The sequence below is a fragment of the Macrotis lagotis genome, chromosome X (genome assembly GCF_037893015.1).
Source record: "Macrotis lagotis isolate mMagLag1 chromosome X, bilby.v1.9.chrom.fasta, whole genome shotgun sequence".
In the NCBI taxonomy this organism is placed as follows: Eukaryota; Metazoa; Chordata; class Mammalia; order Peramelemorphia; family Peramelidae; genus Macrotis; species Macrotis lagotis.
The window spans coordinates 420911691-420934902 of NC_133666.1; the positions used below are offsets into that span (position 1 = coordinate 420911691).

Genomic DNA, 23212 nt, shown 5'->3' on the forward strand with positions numbered 1-23212 from the left:
AACAAATCCATCACAATTGATCATCACCCAATATTATTGCTAATGTGTATAATGTTCTTCTGATTCTGCTCACTTCACTATCAGTTTTTGCTTTCCAAGCTATTCTAAAGTCCCATCCCTCAAGATTTCTTATATAACAATACTGTTCCATTGCATTCAATATACTGCAATTCGTTCAGTCACTCCCCAATTGATGGCTATCCCCTCAATTTCCAGTTCTTTGCCATTATAAAAAAGCTACTACAGATATTTTTGTACACGTGCTTTTTGTTAAAGCTTTTTTCATCATCTCTGACTCCAGGGCCGGTGCTCTATCCACTGCGCCACCTAACCACCCCATGATCTCTTTGGAATACATACCAAATAATGATATTGCTGAATCAAAGGGTGTGCAGTTTTATTGCCCTTTCGGCGCAAGATTAAGTATTTTTAATGACTGTACTGGATGGAGAGGGATGATAATTGAGAGAGAATCCTTTCACCTTAATTTATCTACTCTGCAATTTCCACAACTGAGTATAATTCTTGCCTTTGATATGACAATGCCATGGTAAAAGTGGCAAGGGACTGTGTCTTATCATTGATCCCTAGAGTCTAGCTAGGTACAGAGAGACTCATCACTAAAAGGTTGGCAACTATTTTTTCAACTGCAACAAATACCAAAGACTACTTACTCAGATGGTAAGTGTTGTGAACAATATCTGTCATATCATACCAGTGGTTATGGACTCTTTTGAAAGAGTTTAGATATCTACTATGACTATTAAAATAATATCTATGTAGGATAATAGTGAACAAATGTACTTTCTGCCATTCTAAAATGGGTAATAACAAAAAATTTGGAAGTAATTTTTTAATTGATCAAACATTATTATATTAAAATGTCCTACCTATTTAATTTCTATATTTCAGGTAGCCTGTATATGTACATAAATTTGCATATCAAATTGATTTCACCATGATAACAGGTGCAGGCTTTGAACACAATTTCTACATTGTTGTTAATAGAAATTCTTTTAAAGTAACAGAAAATTCAAGTTGACATCACTCTCTATATGAGTCATTTACATATAATCATTTAACAATTGTATACAAGGTGACAATGTGCACATCAAATCTCCTTATTCCATTGATTTCCACTTTAATATAGATTGTATTTCCAGAGAAGGAAAAGAAAATTACTTAACAAATCGCTATAAAAAATATCTTGCTTATAGCAACATTCTCCCTTTGTCCATGTGTGATATGTATATGTATATGTACATGTACATGTACATGTATATGTATATGTATGTGTATATGTATATGTATATGTATATGTATATGTATATATCTGTCCCTTTTACAACCTCCACTACAAAAAAAACATGCTTTGGAAAATCAAAGTAGGAAAAAAAAATTTATGTAGGCTGAGGCAACTAAGACTCATTGAAGTAAGCTAGACTCCTAGTCTGGCATTTGAATGTTGAGCAGACAGAAAGGAATGAATAGGACATTTAAGGGAGAGAGGAGGAAACAGCACAATCAATAAATATTTATTAAGTTCCTACTACGGTATGTGCCAGCCTAAGCAAATACATAGGAGTAAGACAATTTATGTAACAATGAAGAAGTTAATTAACCTGATTGAAATATAGAGTTTTAATTGGAAGATAATGGGTGGACAGCCAAAGCAAGACCAGAATTCAAATGAGAAAAGGAGTTTGAACTTCATATTTGCATTATCTTGAGATTTCCTTTAAGACCATATATACATACATATATATATATATATGTATATATATATATGTATATACGAATGGCATGTTCAATTGTGTCTAACTCTAACTCTTCATGAACTCATTTGAGGTTTTCTTGGCAAAAATACTAGTGTAGATTGCCATTTCCTTCTCCAGATCATTTCATAGATAAGGAAACTGAGGCAAATAGGACTAAATGATTTGGTCAGAGTCATACAGTTGATATCTTTACTGGGGCTGGATTTCAACTCATGAAAATGAGTATTCCTGATTTTCAGGCCTGGTGCTCCATCCATTGCACCACGGAGTTGCCCTTATTAAAATAAGGCACATGGTTAATTCTTAATTTGCTGGGCACTTTCATTGACTCCATGGGGTTTAAATGTCTAATCAACCACACAGGCAATGTCATTACTTCAGGTATTTAGCAAAACTTCCTAACTAGAAGAGCTAACTGGGAATATAAAGACTGCTAAGACAGTGGATGCATCTCTCATTTCCACTAAAGATAAAGGTACTGCTGTAGTTTTAAGTGAAGTTGCCAAACTGTCAATAAATACTTGTTGCTCCTAATGACTAATTGATAACCAAGAGGGTCTAATAGGCCTCTCACCTGAGAAGACCATTTACGGTGCTAGATGAACCAGCAGGAATCCTCTGCAGCTCTGCAGGTTGGCAGACAGGAGTGGACCTCCTGCTAAGAGTACTCAAAGTGAGAAATCAGACACTCATATTAGATAACTGCTGTACTTTATCAAACTTGGAAATAGGAATTTTCATTGAGTATACTGGAAGTGAGACTTGCAATTATAGTGTGGTTAATAATACATTGGCTCGAAATATCCTGCTCAATTCTAGATTTAAGCAAAGATCTAGATTTAGCATGTTTTAAAGGAACATAACTTGCTTTTTTTTCATATTTTTTATTTATCCATTCAACTTTTAATAATTATATCTATGTGCAGTGTATTAGGCCAAGCATTGGAAAAAATAGAATTAACATATGAGACAGTAGTGTGCCATTAAGCAGGAGTGATAAGACTAAATATAATAAACATTTGAATATTATATTTAAAGGACCTAAGAGAAAGTGTCTAGTTGTGGAGAACATGGAAGTTTTACTGGAGGCAGTAACTTTTGAGCTTTGCCTTAAAGTACAAGTAGATGTTAAGAAGGAAAAGGGAAGAAGGAAAGAGATTCTTTTCCATGTATAGGAAACAAAATGAGTGTGACTGTCTAAATGAGGAAGACTATCTAACAAGTTTTTATCATATTAAAGTACAAACTTGATTTTTAGCAGACTTGTTAAGTATTTTAATGCATTTTATTAGATGGAGGGTGATTATAATTGGTAGATAATAATTCATTTCACCTTAATTTATAAATTCTACAATTTCCACTACTGAATGTGATTGTTGCTTTTGATATGTCCATGCTATGGTAAAAGTAGTAAATACAGGTACATGCCAAAAGGACCAATTTTCTTTTCTTTTTTCTTTTTTTTTTTTTTTTTGGTTGAAGAGAGCATTTTTAAAATGTTTTTATTTTTTCTCAATTACATGCAAAAGCAGTCTTTAACATTGAGTTCTAAATTCCCTTCTTTTGTCCTTGAGAAGGCAAGCCCTTTGATATAGATTGTACATGTGCAGATGTGCAAAATATTTGCATATTAGCCATGATGCAAAAGAGATTGCAGAACCAAAAAATTTAGAAAACAAAGTTAAAAAGTCTTTATTTAGACTATATCTGATAGTATTTTTCACCAAAGCCTTTCAGAATTTTCTTCATTATTGCTGAGAATAGCTAAAACATTTGTATCTGGTCATTATACAATATCGCTATTATTATATACAATGATCTCCTAACTCTGTTCACTTTATTTTGCATCAGTGCATAGAAGTTTTCCAAGGTTTTTTTTTCTAAAATCACCTTTTTCATTCTTTCTTATAGTACATCAGTATTCATTCAAAATCATATACCACAATTTGTTCAATCATTCCCCAATTGGTAGGCATCCCTTTGCTAACACAAAAAGAACTGTACAAATATTTTTGTACATATAGGATGTTTTCCTTTTTCTTTGCTCTCTAGGGGATACAGACCTTACAGAGGCATTATTAGGTCAAAGGGTGAACACAGTTTTAGTCTTTGGACATAGTTCCAAATTGCTCTCCAAAATGGTTGGATCAGTTCACAACGAACCACCTCTAAGAGTGCATGACTATTCTACTTTCTCCACATCCCCTTTAATATTTGTTATTTTCTTTTTCTATCATGTTAGACAATCTGGTAGGCACGAAGTGGCACCTCAGAGATGTTTTAATTTGCATTTCTATATTCAATAGCAATTTAAGAGCATTTTTTCATATACCTAGAGATAGCTTTGATTCCTTCTAAAAAACTACCTGTTCAAATCCTTTGATCACTTATCAACTGAGGAATAACCAAAGAACCAGTTTTCAAAGAAAAATTGTAAAACTTCCTACAGAGTTCTCACAGAAACGGCATGCTTGGTGTTGGAGGCAAGAAGGCAACAACTGCTGTCATCAGAATCATTAGTCTCTGTTTCACTCTGAAGCTTTTGGTAGGAAATATGTAAAAGCATGGAAAACTAAAGCCCTTCTATGTGGCATTTCCAATTTGATCCTTATACTGTGGGATTAGAGCTGGATACACACACAAAAGGAAAAGTAGAAGATCCAGGTGAGACTTCTATGAAACAGAGCAGAACGTTTTGAAAAGTCTGGTTATCTGGCTTATTTTCTCTGGATGTAATCAGTAGTTTCTATGTTTCAAAAAAATTTTTGAGCGTAAAATGCTTGATATTTAGGGTAAGGAGTACAGTATTGCTGCCTCTTTGTTCACAGGTCAGTTGGCATCTTTAACAGTAACCTCAAAACTTTTCTCAAGTCTCTGTGTCAAAAAATGGTTTATCCTTGCAGTCCCTGATTGGGAAAGCTAATTAAGACTACTACTACTACTACTACTACTACTACTACTACTATCCTCTGCTACCCTCTAGTTAATTTTCCAGCATTTCTGTTAAAGTAGCAAGTATAAATTTATAACTTTTAAAATTGCTTGTATGACCTCATTGTCAGATGAGTGGAATAGAAGGACAATTCATAGGAATAAATAACATTCTATTCTGAGATACCAGGACTGGGCTACCTTCACAATTAAAGTATGACAGGAGAGACTTTCCATGTGTCTCTGAAGATTACTTTTACAAAGTAGCTAGGTGATGCAGTGCTAGATGCTAGTCCTGGAGTCAGCAAGAAAAGTTCAAAATGGACTTAGATACTTACTAGTTGTGTGATTCTGGGCAAGTCACTTAACCTCTCCATTTCCTCAGTTTTAAAATGCAGAAAATAATTCCTACCTGGAAGAGATGTTGTGGGTATAAAATAGAGAGAATATTTATCAAGAGCTTAGCATAGTGTCTGGCACATTAGGTCCTATATAATGCTTATTCCCTTCTTCCTTCCCCAGATACTTCATTATTATCCTATAAATATTAGTTTTTCACATCTCCTTGGGTTTTACTATTCTTAAACATCTTCCAAATTACATCATGACTAAATTTGGCTAGTTTGGCTATTTTGAGAAGTCCAATTATGGGTAAATGATATTTATGGGTCATAGTATGTTGAAATGGAAAGAATGATGGATTTGTCATCAGAGGACCCTAGTTCATATCCTGATTCTACTGCTTACAACTAGATTGCTCTTAAGGAAATCATTTCATTTACATGACACTCAGTTTCCTCAAGAGTAAAATGAGAAGATAGAACAAGCTGATCTTCAAGCTGTAAATGTGTATGACATATAGCTTCAGTTGACTTAGAAATATCTAAGTCTCATTGAAAAATATCAATGCTGTATTTATTCCATTGGACATCTGTATTAAAATATTGTATTTTAGTAGAAATTAAGGGCGTCCTAAAAGTCTTAGTGCAGGTCTAAGTTTTGAGAACTGAAACCAGCCATAAAACTTTTGGAACACTTTGTATTTTGAGTATACATCAAATATTTGCTTACCAGAATGTGTAAACTCCTTAAGGACAGGCACTTGTCTTTGTATCCTCAACACCTAGTGTCTGACACATACTAATTAGGTGGTGATTCATAAATGTTTGTTGATTAATTGATCTTCTCCAGCTTACCTCCCAAGTCTACTAAGAGAAATCCTTGTGCACTCAATTTCTGAAGTTTTGTGAAAATCAAAGTACTTATTCACCATAGGCTTATTATCATGGTTTATATATATACCACAAATTATATTTCCTATCAAATACTAACTTTGGGGAGAGTATATTAGGGGGTTAACCAGAAATATCGTAATTTCACTTCACAGAATCAAATTTAGGTAGAGAATTTTATGCTGCTTTTCTTTCTGCTATAAAGTCTTCATTGAAATAAAATATGCTTGGATACAGGCTATGGACTAGGTCAATGAGAGAGAAGGAAGAAAGGATTAGAAGAGATTTTAAAGACTTTCCTTATCTATATGAGTTCTCACTGGGATGGTGAGAGGGACAATAAGAAAACTTTTCATAAGCATAAAGTTGTTGGAGGATTTCTTTTTCTTTTCTTTTTCATGTCCATCACAATAAGTACATTTTTAAAAGTTAGAGTATATATTTTAGTTAAAAACTTTTGATTTATTAAAATATACTTAAATATTCAGAATCTTTTCAAATGAATTAGAGATTCAGCATGAGTTTTGGCACTCTTGAAAATGTCATTGATTTTACACATATATGTGTGTGTATGTATGTATGCATATCTTACCTTCCCTGTTGAGATGCATTTCTCAGAGAAACTATGGGAACTCTCTCACAATACCAAACAATATCATCTGACTGTTAGTATGGAGTAGATCAAAAGTCTTTTGATAAACTGGAGTAAACTATATATAAGATATATTATGATATTCTAATCCTCCTCTGTCCAGCTTTTCACTTTATTTCAACCAGCTGTGCACCATTTGGAAGCCATTTTGCAGCTCAAAAAAGCACTAATATTTAGAGTATAAATCACATTCCTTTCAGTGTTTGTCTTTCCCTGAGAGGGACAGAGAGACCATTTCTATCACAAACTTGCAAATCAGTCCTATCCTTATCACTGAGTAAAGTGGTCATCACAGATTGTTATTCCCATAAGTTGGAAACCACTTCTAAGTGCATTTCCTCATCACCCTTTTTAGCTTGTCATGCTACAATAGATGAGCTTCTTGAGCCAGGCCTTTTCCAGGAGCCTCTGATAGTAACCCAGGAATCGTTTTTAGTATTTTTGAAAGAGAGAACATTTTCTTTGAGGCAGCCTGACCCTACAGAAAATATGCAAGATTACTTAACACCCATATGACGTTGAATAAATAACAATTCTCTCAGCCTCAGACAGTCACTAGAGTGTTGGGCTTGGAGTTAGGACTTGTCTTCCTAATTCAAATCTAGTCACACACCCTTACTACCTTTGTCATCTTAGAAATTAACACTTTCTTATAATTTTAGCAGCTTTTTCCCATATTTTCCTCAGTTTCCTCCTCTGTAAAATGAGCTGGAGAAATGCCAAACAACTCCTATATTTTTGTCAAAGAAATCCTATATGGGATCATGAAGTATTGGATATAATGAAAACAACTGAAAACAAACATTTGGGGAGTTAAACCATATTATCAGTCTTAGCTGCCTTCCCACTCTAAATCTATGATACCAGTTTTTCCAGGCTAAGTAGAATTCTTAAAGAAGCCAAGTGGAATTTTTGAGGACTTCCTTAAGGCATTTTCATCAAAACAGCATCTGGAATCAGGTTAGCTCTCATTAATTTGAGTGATTTAATATATAAAATAAACAAAGAGCCTTAAGATGTAAAGAATCATAAACCTTTGCTAGTTTTCAGATCTGAAGATCCCAATGAACTGGATAGAATTCACATTGGATTTCCATTCTGATCTGTCCGATTGCCCCCTGAACACTAATATAGAAATATGTCTCTTATAATCATTCCTTTAAATCCTTCCTCTGAACATTTATCGCTAACAAGAGAAAGTGGATCCATCAATCCATGTAATGTGACGTGATGAGTTTACTCCTTTCTAAAGTGGTACTTAGGCACTTATATGAATGATCCCACACAGCCAATCATCAATAGCCAATGGGGAGCAATTCATAGAAAACATGGGAATATGAATGCTAGTCAGGTACTTCATAACAACATTGATCCCCCAGTGAAACTCAGGGGCAGATATTCAGCATGAAATGCATGGAAAAAGCCCAGCCCCACACTCTACCCTCTCCATTAATGTTAATGGACAGTTAGCAAAAGAAATTAACCCTTTCCTATAATTTTTAGCAGATTGAAGTCCAACAAAGGAATTTTTTAGCATGTCTTTTGTTAGGCACACTGTCAATTAATGTAAACAAAGAGTCCCATGATGGCATGGCTGTTTTAGTAGACAAATGGTAAAGGATATAAAATCTGTAATCAGGCAAGTCTGCATGTGAATGGAAGGCTGTCTCTTGGTCTGGTTCTTTAACAATAATCTTTTTTGAGGAATAGTACAGATAAAAGTTTGACATGGACTGAACAACCTTTGGAAACTGAATGGACCCCTAGTTTCCTGAATGAAGGTCAGTTTGAGTAACCTATTAATAAAAACAAAATAGGAATGCTAAGGTTAAATAAATATATGTTACTATCAAAAATGTCTTTACTAAAATATTTGCTTTGAAGCTGTAAATATGAACTCTATCTTTATGGGAAATAAGCTCCCAAAAGATTTCTGTAGTATTAAGAATAAATGTAAACCCTGCCAGTTTAAGGCCATTCATTACAATTTATGTCTTGAAGAGGGGTTTAAAGAAACTATATACAGAAATCTGTTTCTCCTAAGGAAAAATAAATCAGTAAATAACTGTAAAACCATGTGTTTCTCAAGGGCTGAGTAACCAAATTGGCTGTATAAATAGCACATCCTATTTAATGAAATACATGCTATGTTAGTGTTTGACCTAGTATTTCATTTTTTTAGTTTGTTGACATTTATCTCCAAAAAAATAAATACTAATTCAGGCCCAAATGATTAAATCAAATAGACTACTACAAATAAAGAATGTAAAGATATATTTGTACATAGAAACTTCTTTCTTCTATTAGTTTCTCTCCTCCAAATTTCTTCAGTTTTGTTGAAGACACCAAGGTTCTTCCAGAACCAGGATTGCATCTAATAGTCATCCTTGACTTAAGCCCTCTCTCTCTTACATTTTATATCCAGTAAGTAACCAAGTCTTGTCTATTCTACCTCTATAACCTCTATTATTCAATCCCTCTTCTCTATCCCTATGGCTACCACCTTAAGTCCACTTAACCTCTCATCCAGAGTTCTATAATCATCTCCTAATTGGTTTCCTTTCTTTTAGTCTCTCCTGTCTCTAATCTATGTCCTTCATATAGCTGGCCAATTAATATTCCCAAAGCCCATATCATTGCTCCACTCAAAATTTTTTGTAATTCCCTACTGCCTCTAGCATAATAGAAAGACTTAAACTTGCCATCACTTCATGTCCTACACAGTATGGCCCCAGCCTATTGTTCCAGCTAAATTTAATATTCCTGTCCTTCATGCTCTCTGAATTTTAGCTATACTGCTTGTTGGATTTGGTATTGCCTTCTCTGCTTTGCTGCCTTTGGCTGTAGCAACCTATGCTCAGAACTAGAAGAAACTTTAGAGTCTAACCCAGGCTAACTGACATTTTACAAAAGAAAAAAAAAATGCTGATGCAACTTCAACAACTTTTGCTCATGTCTTCCTATAAATTCAAGGGGTCTGTCATGTTTTTTGGGGGGATCTTCTTTAAGCAAGGAAGAAAGAAGGAACTAAGCATTTATTAGCCCTTAATCTATACCTAACATTGTTCAAAGCACTGAGAGTTACAAATAGAAATGAAAACAAAGACAATCCCAACCCTCAAGGAGCTTACATTCTTATTGGAGAAGACAACACATAAAAGGGGAGTTGAAGGGAAAGCTGGAAGGTTAAAAAGGTACAAGATATGAGATGTGATTGTAAAGTACAGAAAAAGTCACGAATGAGGTCAGAACTGGACCCCTTCACAGAATGGAAGCTCCAGAAGAAACTTATCAATGGGAGAAAGGAGAAGTATCTTGTGGATGGATAGTCCAAGGTAGCCAGATGTTCCAGATGCTCCAGAGTGAGGAAGACCCTAGGATAAGACTACAGCAAAAAAGCATAACTTTATATCCAGAGAAATGAGGAATGGAACAAGACCAGGAAAGGAATGAACAATTAGTAAATATATTGATTAGGGTCATTTTTCTAATTCCTTTGTCAAGGCTGATCATATATTTACCTTGAAATAGTCTATCTTAAGACTTCTAGTGCCCAGGAATAAATAGTATTTATATCATATATTGAATTTCACACCAGGGAGTCAGCTAACAACTATCTGCTCTGGAAATAATGAAATGGTGTTCAGTGTTTAACCATTATGAATGTTTTATATTTGGGGCAAAGTCAAAGATAATGTCCAAATTGATATTTCCTTACTCATGAATTTCAATATTGGGATAAGATGAAAGAGCCTTTCATGAACTTCAAACTGTGAAAAAAGTCAGACTTACTTGGGCTAAACCAAAAGCTTTGTCTTATATACAATAGCTAATATTTGGAAAGTTTGGGGAGTTCTAAATACTGACTGGCAAGAGAAGATCAGCAGAACCATTGTGCAATATGGTGAAAGTATTAACTGAATTAACAGATGCCTACCTATTTTCATGTTACCAATCTTTTACTTTGAATTTGACTTCTATGAAATGATTTTTCTTTGTTCAGCTTAGTAGTATGGCTTTTGCTTTATACTTAGCAAATCTTATTCTTTTCAGAACAAGTTTTTTTAAAAAAAAATAAAGATGGAGTGGGTCCTTAACAAATCATTATTCTGCTTGGAAAATTCATTAGCAAATAACCATTTATTTTATTTTTACACTTTTATCCATGCAATACAAAGGAATGTTATCTCCCAATTTATAGTTGATGATTGGGTAGCTAGGTGGCACAGTGTATAGAGCACTGGCCCTGGAGTCAGGAAGACCTGAATTCAAATCTAGCCTCAGACACTTAATAAATACCTAGTGTGATCTTGGGCAAATCACTTAACCCCATGGCCTTGCAAAAAAAAAAATCAAGGGCAATTTATATTTGATGAAACTGAGGCAAAAAGTGATTAAGTGACTTGCCTAGGGTGACACAGCTAGTACATAGATGATTTGAGATTTCACCTCGGGTCTTCCTGATTCCAAGTCTAATGCTCTGTCCACAGTACCACCCATCTGCCTTTAGTATCAGAAGAAGATCAAGAAAATGTGGTCCATGTACAATTTTCACAATCATTCACTGTTTGCATTCTGCATTTGGAATTTTCATAAGACTGGATAAGATTATCATAGGAATAAAAACAATGAGATTGAAAATGTTCTTAAAATCAATCCTGGGGCGGCTAGGTGGCGCAGTGGATAAAGCACTGTCCCTGGAGTCAGGAGTACCTGGGTTCAAATCCAGTCTCAAACACTTAATAATTACCTAGCTGTGTGGCCTTGGGCAAGCCACTTAACCCCATCTACCTTGCAAAAAAAAAATCAATCCTAAAGAAAAAAAAAATTAATATTCAACTTCTGTGACCTCAACTATAGAGTCAACTAAAGAAAACAGGAAAGTTAGTGAATTAGAAGAACTTATTCAGATTTTTGAAAATCATTTCTTATAGGCTACTAAAGTACATATATCATGTTTTAGTGTTCTGATCAAATAATCTCACTACCGTATAAATGGAAAATACATGCATGTATTCTTGCCAGTATTCATAAATGATCTCCTTCCTAAACCAATTAGCTCAAAGCTCATGCTAACCTAAATAAATCTTAGTATGACCTAAGTGAAATTGTAGTTTCTTCCTTGCAATAATCCCTGGCTACAATCTTCAAAAAAAAAATCTTTCAATAAAATAAGTGGACTTTTTTCTTAGACTATTTCTAAGTGAACTATTGGGGAAAGCATATTTTTGGCAATATGAAAGAGGTTATTGATATAAATTATTCTTCTCTGAAAACAAAAGCAGCTGTATTTTCTAATTTAGGACATACTTTCTAATTTAGGACTCTCATTCTTATAGGTGTACAAAAAGAAAACCGAAGCAGCAAAGAAGGAATACCTGAAGCAGCTAGCTGCATACCGAGCAAGCCTCGTCTCCAAGGTAACACATGATTGCTAGTATTGTGACAGATTGTGGCCATCTAGGTACAGACTTTGATAGTGATTTAAAAAACATAAAAGTAGACATTTGCTACAACCACTTGCCTCAACTGAAAACTAAATCCTGAACTAAACTCTCCTTTTCTGGAAATAGATATTCATGCTTCACCTAAGCAGAGTAGAAAGAACTCTTCATTTTAATGAAGAATTATCTACTTGGCGGTTTCAGTTTTGTGGGGATTTTTTACTCACTATTTATGGCCCACTCCTTGATTTCTTTGATCCACAATCTAGTTGCTGAATACTCAGGAAAATAATGAACAATTGCTAATCTAGGTAGCAAATATAGACATAGTCTTGGTGTCTGCAAACTGGGCTTAGAATTATAGCAGTCTTGGTATAAATTCTTCTTACTAGTTGTGTAATCCTGAGTATATGACTTAACCTCCCTATATTTTAGGGGAAGGTTGTCAAACTCAAATTGAAACATCATTGTGAACTGCGTAATGATTTCTGCTTTTTTGCAGGCCCCTGGAGTTTGACACCTCTACCTTAGATAACTCCCTAAGACTTGAAATCACAGACCCCTCAAAGAAATAAAAAATTATCTTACTTTCCAGAGCATAGTAGAATATTTTAAATTGAAGTTCTAGGTCAATAGTTTGATCCATTAGTAAACATTAAATGCCTCCTATATACCAGACATTGCTAAGTCTTGGGGGGGGGAGGATTCAAAAAGGGGCAAAAAGCAGTCCCTGTCTTCAAGGATTTTACAATTTAATGGGGAGGCAACAAGCAAACAGATATTATACAAAGTGGATTATATATATATATGTATATATACATATATATACATATATATATATAATAAATAGGAAGTCACTAATAGAGAATTCTTGTAAGAGATAGAATTTTAGATTGAAACAAAGAAAACAAAGGACCGCTCAATGCAGTGAAATGGTGAAAACAAATGTTGGCTTTGCAGTCACATGACAAGTAATTTAACTATGTATATTGACATCTGGTCTAGTTTTTTTTTCTAACATATTTCCTTGGTCAGAAATGTTAGGAATTTATCTTAAAAAACTGTAATTTCCCCTATATAAACCTATGGTTAATTTCTCATCCATTCATTCATCATAGTCTATTTTCATATTTATATTTTCTGCCCTCTCTAATGAAGGTTCAGATATAAATAAATCATATAAAATATGTAAAGTTAATGTGAAGTTAATTTATTTTTCACTGGTAAAAATTAGAGTTCATCATGTGAATTTCATCAACAGACAAAAGTCTTCAGATTATTTGATTATTATTATGATAGTGGGGTGATCTGCACAAAATATAAAGCAATTCATTTGCTATTTTTCTCATTTCAATTTAGTTCCTTTTAAAACACAAAATATAAATGGAATTTTAGTCAGGCTACTTCCAATATGTGGAAATCAATACATAAAATAAAAATTCCAGGACAAAGCATTATAGGTAACAGTATGCAGATTGCCAGAATGCCATAACACTGACTAAGCCTTTACTTTCAAAACAAGTGTCCTTAGATTTGCTTTTAGTTGCAACTCTGGATATTATTCTATCTCAGAAATGCAACCTACAGTACATAGCAATTTGTATAAATGCTTGGAATCGCCATTTCTGCATTTAAAAAACCAAGCACTTTTTTACAGCTTACTCTGACATTTTTCTTTTCTTTGGCAGTAGAAATTTTGCTGGAGCTGTTAAATGTCTATTTATGTACAGCTGTCTATTGTATGTATACAAATTGAAGGAGAGGGGTAAATACCCACTACCCTGATAGGGGGAAAAAAGCTGTGATACCATGTATGGCTGTAGAAATATGCAACATAACCCTGTATGTGGTGACAGAAAAAGTTCCAGCCCATCATCATATCAATCAATAAACATGTATTAAGCACTTACTCTATGTACTGATTTCCTCTGCTAAGTGCTGGGAACACAAAATGATTCAAAAGACAGTCCCTTCCCTCAAGGAGTTTACAATCTAATGGGAAAGACAATATAAATCAAACATATATATTTGTGTACATATGTCGATGGACCCGCCATATACCAGGGAAATGGGTAATCATTATCAGAAGGTAGTCACTAGAATCCAGAAGGGTTGGGGAGCGCTTCCTATAGAAGGTTGGATTTTAATTGTGACTTAAGGGAAGTCAGGAGCAGTCAGTAGCCAGAGCAAAAGAGAAAGGGGAGAGAGAGAGAAAAGAGAGAGACTGCTTTCCAGACATAAGAGACAACCAGAGAAAATGTTTAAGATTTAAAGAATTGTCTTCTTGAAGGAATAGTGAGGAGACCAATATTATTAAAGAGTACATGTCAAAGAGTATAGAATCGGAACACTGGAAAAGTAGAAAGAGACTAGGTTATGAAGAGCTTTGAATGACATTGTATTTCTTATTTGTTCTTAGAGAAAGTAGGAAGCCATAGGAATTCTTTGAGTGAAGGGAGGGCAGGCAGGACAGGGAGAAGGGGGTAGGAGCTGACACAATCAGACTTGCATTTTAGGGAAAGTACTTTAAAGACTAAATGAAAGTTGGATTTGAGTGGAGAGAGAACAGAGGCAGGCAGATCCAGCAACAGGTTAATGCAGTAGTCCAGGAATGGGGTGACGAGGACCTGCACTAGAATGATGGGTTTTACAGAGGTGAAATCAATAAACCTTGGCAACAGCTTATATATGGGGGTTGAGAGATACTGAGAAATCCATAATGACTACTACTAATAAACTATTAAATAAGAAATATAATATCAAATTTCAAAATTATTTTAAAGTATGTTATCTAATAAAATCTAAAGGCACCTTGATAGTAAAATATTTAATTCACAAAATAAAACCAAGAAATGGACATAATATTGGTGCAACGTAGTGCTATGAAGAAAGTGCTTTGTAAATCTTAAAGAACTGGATAGGAATGTTATTATTAATGCTCATCATTTTTATAACAGAACACATTTCAACTTAAATTAACAAATAGTTATCAAATGCTCACTAGGAATAGTAAATATAAGCCCTTCTCTCTAGGAGCTTACAATCTAGTGATGTTTAAAGAGGGGTCTTGGCATTCATGTGAATTACATCAATAAAATGTACCCTATTTCATCAGAAAAAAGTGTCTATAATTTGTTATAGCCACATGTTCATACCCTTAAGACTTTACTGCCCTCTTGATTTTTCTGTTTCCCTATCAAAAGTCTTTCCCTTCACCAATCCACACAGCAAAGTGAATTTTCTAAAGTCTGACCATGTTACCCCACTATTCAATTAATTTCCTATGTGTTCCCTGTGATCTGTGTTCCATTGTAAATTCTCCTGTCATTTAAGCTCTTCATAAGTATGTCCTAGTATGTTAATACCCTCCATTTGTTCTGTAGACAAGTAATACTGACCTTCTTGCTTTACAAATCTCCATGTTTCTTGCATGTGTTGCAACTTATTCCTCATATTCTTTCCCCATCTTTGTTTTCTATCAATAAGTGTAAGTATCACCTTCCAAATAAGACCTTTCCAGTCTTCCTATGCAAGATCTCCTTGTAAATACTATGTGTTTTTGTTCTGTGTGTATAGTACATACACACCCATATGTAGTTATACATATATATCCATTTAGATACATATATAGTAAACATACATATGGAATTCACATATGTATGTTCTACCCTACCCCTTTAACAACATAAACTCCTTAAAGGTAAGAACTGTTTTGCTTTTATCTTTGTATCCCCAGCATTTAGAATAACGCTGCCACAAAGGAAAGGTTTAATAAGTGGTCATTAGTTTGTTGATTGAATTTCAGTAGGTATTTTCTCAATGTTAAATGGATTCACCAAAACCCATGAGTCAGAGGACCACATACTCAGGCTGCTTTCCCTTACCTCCTTCAATGGGAGTAATTCTTCCCAGGCCAGCAACAAAGGCCTTGTGGATCTAAGCAACATCCTTCATGCTTTTAACTTTCCTTATACCTCAACTCTCTCATATCTAATCTAAAGAAAATATTAAATTTTTAGAGGATGTTAATACTCTTATTAAAGATGGAAACAACTCCTGAAAGCAAATCAAAGATTAACAGCACTCACTTTGAAGTTTGTTAGATTATTTTGTTAAAGAGAATATTGCTCAATTAATGTAGGCAGCCTGTTCAGTCTATTTGGATCCGAAATAAATTGAGGTCTAAAAGAAGTTATATAAGAAGTTTGATAATCAAAACCATAGTGTAAATGAATGAATATGGCTTTTCCCATATGGAGAAGATTGTATGTAATGTTCTTTGAGTTCTTCTGCTAGTCTAGGTAATGAATTAGACAGTGCAGTGAATCATCCATGAACCCTAATAATTGGCCTTGCCTGCCCCTGCAATTTTCTATTCTCATAGTGGAAGGGCACATGATCACAGGAAAAAAAGCAAATAATAACAAAATTGAGAAAACTAATTTGTAAATGGATGGTGTGTTAAGGAAAGGAAGGATATCTTTTACAAGAATATCTTAAATTGGGGGTGGCTAGGTGGTGCAGTGGATAGAACACCAGCCCTGGAGTCAGGTGTACCTGAGTTCAAATCTGGCCTCAAACACTTAATAATTACCTAGCTGTGTGGCCTTGGGCAAACCACTTAACCCCCATTGCCTTGCAAAAACCTAAAAAAAAGTATTTCTTAAATTTCTAACATTTTCATTTTTTAATCATTGCAAAGCAATGTAGAAGCACTACAGGAAAGTGCCAAAGGCATGGCAAATGGGTATGTTTCAGTAGATGATATAGATGATGCCATGTGGTTTCTGGAGTTAGAGTTAGGAATAATGGGGAAATGAATACAGAGTGGGAGATGGATGAGTGGGGAAGAATAGGTCCAGATGCTACCAAGTAGTCTTTTGAAAGTATTGCTTAGGGGAGGCTAGGTGGTGTAGTGGATAAAGCACTGGTCTTGGAGTCAGGGGTACCTGGATTCAAATCCGGTCTCAGACATTTAATAATTACCTAGCTGTGTGGCCTTGGGCAAGCCACTTAACCCCATTTGCCTTGCAAAAAAAAAAAACCTAAAAGAAAAAGAAAGTATTGCTTAGAACATAGGATGGAAATGGGATAACCAATGCTTTAAGGCAAAAAGTATGCTCCACTGTTGTCTTCCAAAATCACCTTGGGAAATTATATGCTTAACATGTGTTAGTAAGCAAAGTAGTAAAGTATATGTAATAGCAGACCAGGAATTCTTATATTTAAGCCCTATCTTAGATAGCCATATGACCTTGGGCAAGGTAATTAACCTGCTCTCAACCTCAGTTTGTTTCTCAGATGTTTATGATCTCTGAAGGTGTCTACCTGGCCACAGAAAACACTTACCGGAAGCTTTGCATTTATTTGTGAGATCCCATTTATAACTTTAATGAAATTGTCTTCTCATTAGCTCTTGGGATTATAGGAGCATAGATTTAGAGCTGGAAAATCCCTCAGAGACAATCTAGTCCAAATCTCTGATCTTACAAATGAGAGAAATGAAGCTGCCAAAGATCACACAAATAGCAAGCAACAGGGACAGAGTTTGAACCCAGATCCCCAGCTCCAAATCTAATATTTTTCCCTTTTACCAGTGATGTCAAATAGAAATGGGGTCACTGAATCTGTAAAAAAGGATCCCTGTGGCCGTATATTGACTCAGTTTTAAAATGTAATGTTATCTATGTTTTGTCTTTCTATTTATTTTTTTATTCCCCAATGACATTATAATGTGGTTCTAGCCCTCACAGGTCACATGTTTGACACCTCTCCATTTCACCATGATAGCAGAAGATGCTAACTTGTAAAGAGAATAACATTAGATGCCTCCCTTTCATGTTCAAGGGAGGATAATGTTCAATCAAATTATGAAGTATCCTTTTTACCATGCCCATAATACAGAAACACAGCACTCAAATTAAATTGAAGGGCAATAAATTTAAAATAAATAAAAGAAATGATTTCTTTTTACAGCATGAGGTAAAGTGGCAGAATTCAGTGCCATGGAAAGCCATTGAGACAAATACTGTGTCTGAATTTTAAAATGGGCTGGATAATTTTATGACTGTTAACATAAAATTTGCAGCTCTGTGAGCCCAGACAGTGATTTAAAGATAATAAAATCTCATGCTTCAGGGTGCAAGTTAATCACCTGCAAGGGCCAGAAAGAATTTCCCCCTATATTTAACAATGCACAATAGAGTAGGTACATAAAATTTTGTTTAATTCCCAATGCATCGCGTAGTGGTCAGTGCTGAAATCAGGGAATCAAATTAGATGGTCTATTAATTTGATTTGGTTCGGCAACTCCTGTGGTGTTACCTCCAGTGAGTTTTATATCTTCTGTTGATACTTCCCTATTTTAAATAACAATTGCTTTGTCAATCTTTCACATTTATAGCACATATTGCCATAGTATGGAAGCAGTCACATATACAGACAGCAGTGTCTTCATTATCCAAAGTAAATGGAATTGAGATGATTATTTGAAATAACCAAAAACTTGATTAATAACGAATCCTAGAGAATCCTGAAACATAGAGTGGAGTAAATGGATTATATGTGTGTGTGTGTGTGTGTGTGTGTGTGTGTGTGTGTGTATTTGTATCTCAAAAGAAAGGAATATTCTATGTGGGGCCTTAGTTAGAAACATCATTGGGTTCTTTTTTTTTAATTATCATTTTGTACAAATTTTTTTACATTAATAAAATATTCTTGTTTAAGAGTAAAGAAAATACCCTTCCCCCCATGAATATAGACTTGCTTGGGCGATAAAGTAAAGGGGAAAGAAAAAATTAAAATTAAAAAAATAATAGTAGTAATAATTGTAGGTATGGCCAGCTGGCGCAATGGACGAAGCACCAGCCTGGAGCCATGAGCACCCAAGCCCACATCTAGCCCTGTAGACCCAACAATCACCCAGCCCTGTGACATGCAAGCCACCCGATCCCCACTGCCCTGCAAAAACCAAAAAGAAGGAAAAAAAAGACCCAAAATAAAATAAAATACTAATCATAGTAAGGGTGGCTGGGTGGCAGACAGAACATTGGCCCTTGAGCCAGGAGCACCCGGGTCCAAATCCAGCCTCAGACACCCAAAGATCACCCTGCTATGTGGCCCCAGGCAGGCCTCCCAGCCCCATTTGCCCTGCACCTCCCCCAAATAATAATAATAAAAATGTGCTTGAGTCTTTGTTTCAATACCAACAACTCTGTCATGGGTGGATCGCATTCTTTATGGTAAGACCATCGCAAAAGTTGCTTCCATATTTTTCCAATGTTGCCATTGCTGATCGCAACTCCCTCCTTTCTTATTTCTCCACTACCATGTACTATATTTTCTCTCCTTTCACTCTGACTCTGCTGTAGGGTTACTGAGTGGCACAGCAGACAGATCCCTGGTCCTGGGGCCAAGAAGCCCTGAGCCCCCATACCACCCCTTAGGCCCAGAAACCACTTGGCCCTATGGTCCTAGACAGGCCTTCCAATCCCAGCCCCTTGCAAGAAGTAAAAAAAGAAAATCTGTTATATCTGACCACTCTCCCCCCATGATTCATCCTCTCCTCCTTTATTCACATCCCCACCCCTTCCCCCCTGCTCCCCCCTCCTTCTTACTCCAGATGCTTATACCCCATTGAGTACATTTGCTGTTTCCTCTTCTAGCCACCTCTCATGAGAGCAAAGGTTCCCTCATTCCCCCTTGCCTCCCCCCCTTCCATATCATTGCAATAATTCATTGCAGTAAAAAAATCTTATTATATGAAATATCTTGGCCTATTCCCCCCTCTCCTTTTTCTTTCTCCCATTACATTTCCCTTTTTTTCTATTGACTCCATTTTTACACCATATTTTATCTTCAAATTCAGCTTTCTCCTGTGCTTCAACTAAAAAAGCTCCCTCTACCTGCTCTATTAACTGAGAAGGTTCATATGAGTATTATCAGTGTCACTTTTCTATGCAGGAATACATGCAGTTCATCCTCATTAAGTCCCTCATATTCCCCCCCACCCCTCCTCCAATCTCCATGCTTCACCTGAGTCCTGTATCTGAAGATTAAACCTTCTGTTCAGCTCTAGCCATTCCAAAAGGAACATTTGAAATTCCCCTGGTTCATTGAAAGTCCATCTTTTTCCCTGGAAGAGGACATTCAGCCTTGCTGGATAGTTCATTCTTGGCTGCATTCTAAGCTCTTTTGCCTTCCGGTATATTGTATTCTAAGCCCTACGAGCTTCCAATGTAGTTGCTGCTAAGTCCTGTGTGATCCTGACTGCAGCTCCATGATATTTGAACTGTTTCCTTCTGGCTGCTTGTAATATTTTCTCTTTGACTTGGGAATTCTGGAACTTGGCTATAATATTCCTAGGGGTTGGTTTTTTGGGATCTCTTTCTCTGGGGGGGGGGGGGGTGGATTCTCTCCATTTCTATTTTGCCCTCTGCTTCTAGAATATCAGGGCAATTTTCCTGTAGTAAGTCTTTGAAAATGATGTCAAGGCTCTTTTCTTGATCATGACTTTCAGGTATTCCAATAATTTTTAAATTATCTTTCCTAAGTCTGTTTTCCATATCAGTTATTTTTTTCAATGAGATATTTCACATTTTCTTCCAATTTTTCATTTTTTTTGGTTTTGAAGTATTGATTCCTGATTTCTGGTAAATTCATCAAATCTCCCTGAATTCTATTCTTTGTCTGAAGGATTTGTTCTCCTCAGAGAGTTTTCTCATCTCTTTTTCCATCTGGCCAATTTTGCTTTTTAAAGCACTCTTCTCCTCAATAACTTTTTGAACTGTTTTATCCATTTGACCTAAGCTGGTTTTTAAGCATGCTATTTTCTTCAGCATTTTTTTGGATTTCCTTGACTAAGCTGCTGACTTCATTTTCATGTTTTTCCTGCATCTCTCTCCTTTCTTTTCCCAGTTTTTCTTCCAACTCCCTCATTTGATTTTCAAAGTCTTTTTTGAGCTCTGTCATAGCCTGAGCCCAATTTCTGTTATTCTTGGAGTCTTTAGATGCAGGAACTTGTGCTTCCTCATCTTCAGACTGAGTATTTTGATCCTTCCTGGACTCATATGCAAAATATTTCTCAATAGTCTTCCTTTTGTTTCTTTGCTTGCTCATTTTCCCAACCTGGGCCTGGTTTTGGGGCGCTTCCTGAGCTTTTGGGACATTCCCACAAGGATCTCAGTGTGTGAGGCTCTGTCCTCCCTCTTGGTCTGTGAATGACCATATGTGCCCCCCTATGCTATGGGGCTGAGGTGGGGGGGGGGGGTCTAGACTGCTATCAGGATCTGAATGTGGTCAGAACCCCAGAGTCCTGTTCCAGGGGCAGAGGACAGAGCTCTGCAGTCTCTCTCTCTCTTCACTCCCCTCCCTCAGCTCAATGGGCTCATGCCCTGGGGGCTCCTGCTTACCAGCTCTGCCTGCTTCTGTTTCCTGGATCTGGGCTGCAGAAAGACCAAGCTGCTCCCTGTGTGCCCCGAGGGCTGGGTTCCACGTGCTCACTCTGGCAGCAGTCCCCTGCTGTTCCCGCTGTTCCCCCACTTTGTGCCTGGTGCTCCCCGGGGTACAGCTCAGGAGACTCCCCCGCTGCTGTGAGCCATGGCTCCCAGCGCCCTGGGGCTGCCTCTGGGAGGCTGATGTTCTTTCTGGTGGGCCACCCCTCTGACCCCGGGGAGCAGAGCCTTTCTGCTCTTTTCCAGGTTACCTTGAGTAGGAGAACTGCCTCACTGGGTCCCTTTGTGGGTTCTGTCTCTCGAAAGTTTAGTTAGAGTCCTTAGTTTCAAGTTTTATCAGAGAGCGCCTAAGACTCCATCCCTTCTTGTCACCATCTTGGCTCTGTCAGCCCATCATTGGGTTCTTTAATGAAGACAATATGTCTTTTATTGGGAAAGACCTTCAGCTTTTGTGTACACCGTAGGCTACCAGAAGATAGGGAACACTCAGAAGTTAAGCACAAGAGCAAATTCCTCCCATTGCAATGTCAGCTTCACTCAGGTGATTTTCAAATGACTGTTTACTGGACAATTACATTTGTCAGGTGAAATATAGATCGAAGAAAAGTTATTAGTGGTAGTTGTTATAAACAGAGATTTGATTCATTTTATTTAAGTGAGAAACTCAATTCAATTCAACAAGCATTGAATTGAAAGACACTTCCCTCTAAACATACTTGACTTGCTTTTGTCACATTCTTTTTCCATTTCCAATAGAGTGAAACAAAAATAAGCATAAAAATTTTTGAAATTTAATTTTTAAAAAAGTTAAGATTTTTTAAATGTTTAATAATACCATCAAGATTTTTGTTTAGTAACTGATACCATACTTCCTTAAGTAGTGGTATTATCTGTGATAGAAATAAATATCAGTATAGACTGCTAGTTGAAAGAACTTTTAAATAAGAGAAACTGTGTGGGAAAAATAGTTTGCAGTGTTTATAATATTAATTACAATACTGTTACAATGCTAACAATGAAGAGTTTTCATTAACTTTAATAGGTTTTGATCGTAGACTTGGAAAAATGAGTCTGAATTTGGGTTCAGCTTTGTTCAGTTTTGGGTAACATTTTAATACCTTAATACCTGAATTCCTCCATTTATAAAATGGATGAAATGGTAGCTCAAAGTACTGCAAAGGAATGCAAATAAAAATAGACTAACCTATTTTTATAAATGAGTGAATGGAAAAGTATTTATTAAGAGCTTCAACTATGCCAATTTTAACTCTTTATAGAATATCCTTAAGAAGTGATTTGTGGGGGTGGCTAGGTGGCACAGTGGATAGAGCACCAGCCCTGGAGTCAGGAGTACCTGAGTTCAAATCTGACCTCAGACACTTAATAATTACCTAGCTGTGTGGCCTTGGGCAAGTCACTAAACCCCATTGCCTTAAATAAATGAAACTTTTTTAAAAAAATAATTTGTAAGGCAAATTGTGTCAAAATACATTAATAGATAACAAATTAATGGTCATCAATCATTAGGTTTTTCCCTAATATTGTGCTTGAAAAAATTCAAAAGTTGCATTTGACAAATAATAATTGAAACCCTGTATGCATGAGATGCTGAAGGGACTTAAATCACACACATGTGTGTTTGTATGTGCGTGTATATGTATATATTTATTTTAGTATATGTTCATATATGTATTTATATGTTTAAATCTTCTACAGTTCCTCA

The 23212-nt window shown here is 35.8% G+C and overlaps 1 protein-coding gene and 1 long non-coding RNA gene across 3 annotated transcripts in view; one reads left to right on the plus strand and one right to left on the minus strand.

The window, feature by feature from the left end:
* TOX (thymocyte selection associated high mobility group box) overlaps positions 1-23212 on the plus strand; it is a 322052-nt gene that overhangs the window by 269231 nt on the left and 29609 nt on the right. For both annotated transcript variants that reach the window (XM_074199973.1, XM_074199972.1), the window contains one exon: positions 11933-12013. In XM_074199973.1, the coding sequence (XP_074056074.1) occupies positions 11933-12013 (81 nt within the window). The remainder of the gene's footprint in view (positions 1-11932; positions 12014-23212) is intronic.
* Positions 1-23212, minus strand: part of LOC141497325 (uncharacterized) — a 120878-nt gene that overhangs the window by 69306 nt on the left and 28360 nt on the right. The gene's annotated exons all lie outside the window — the stretch shown is intronic.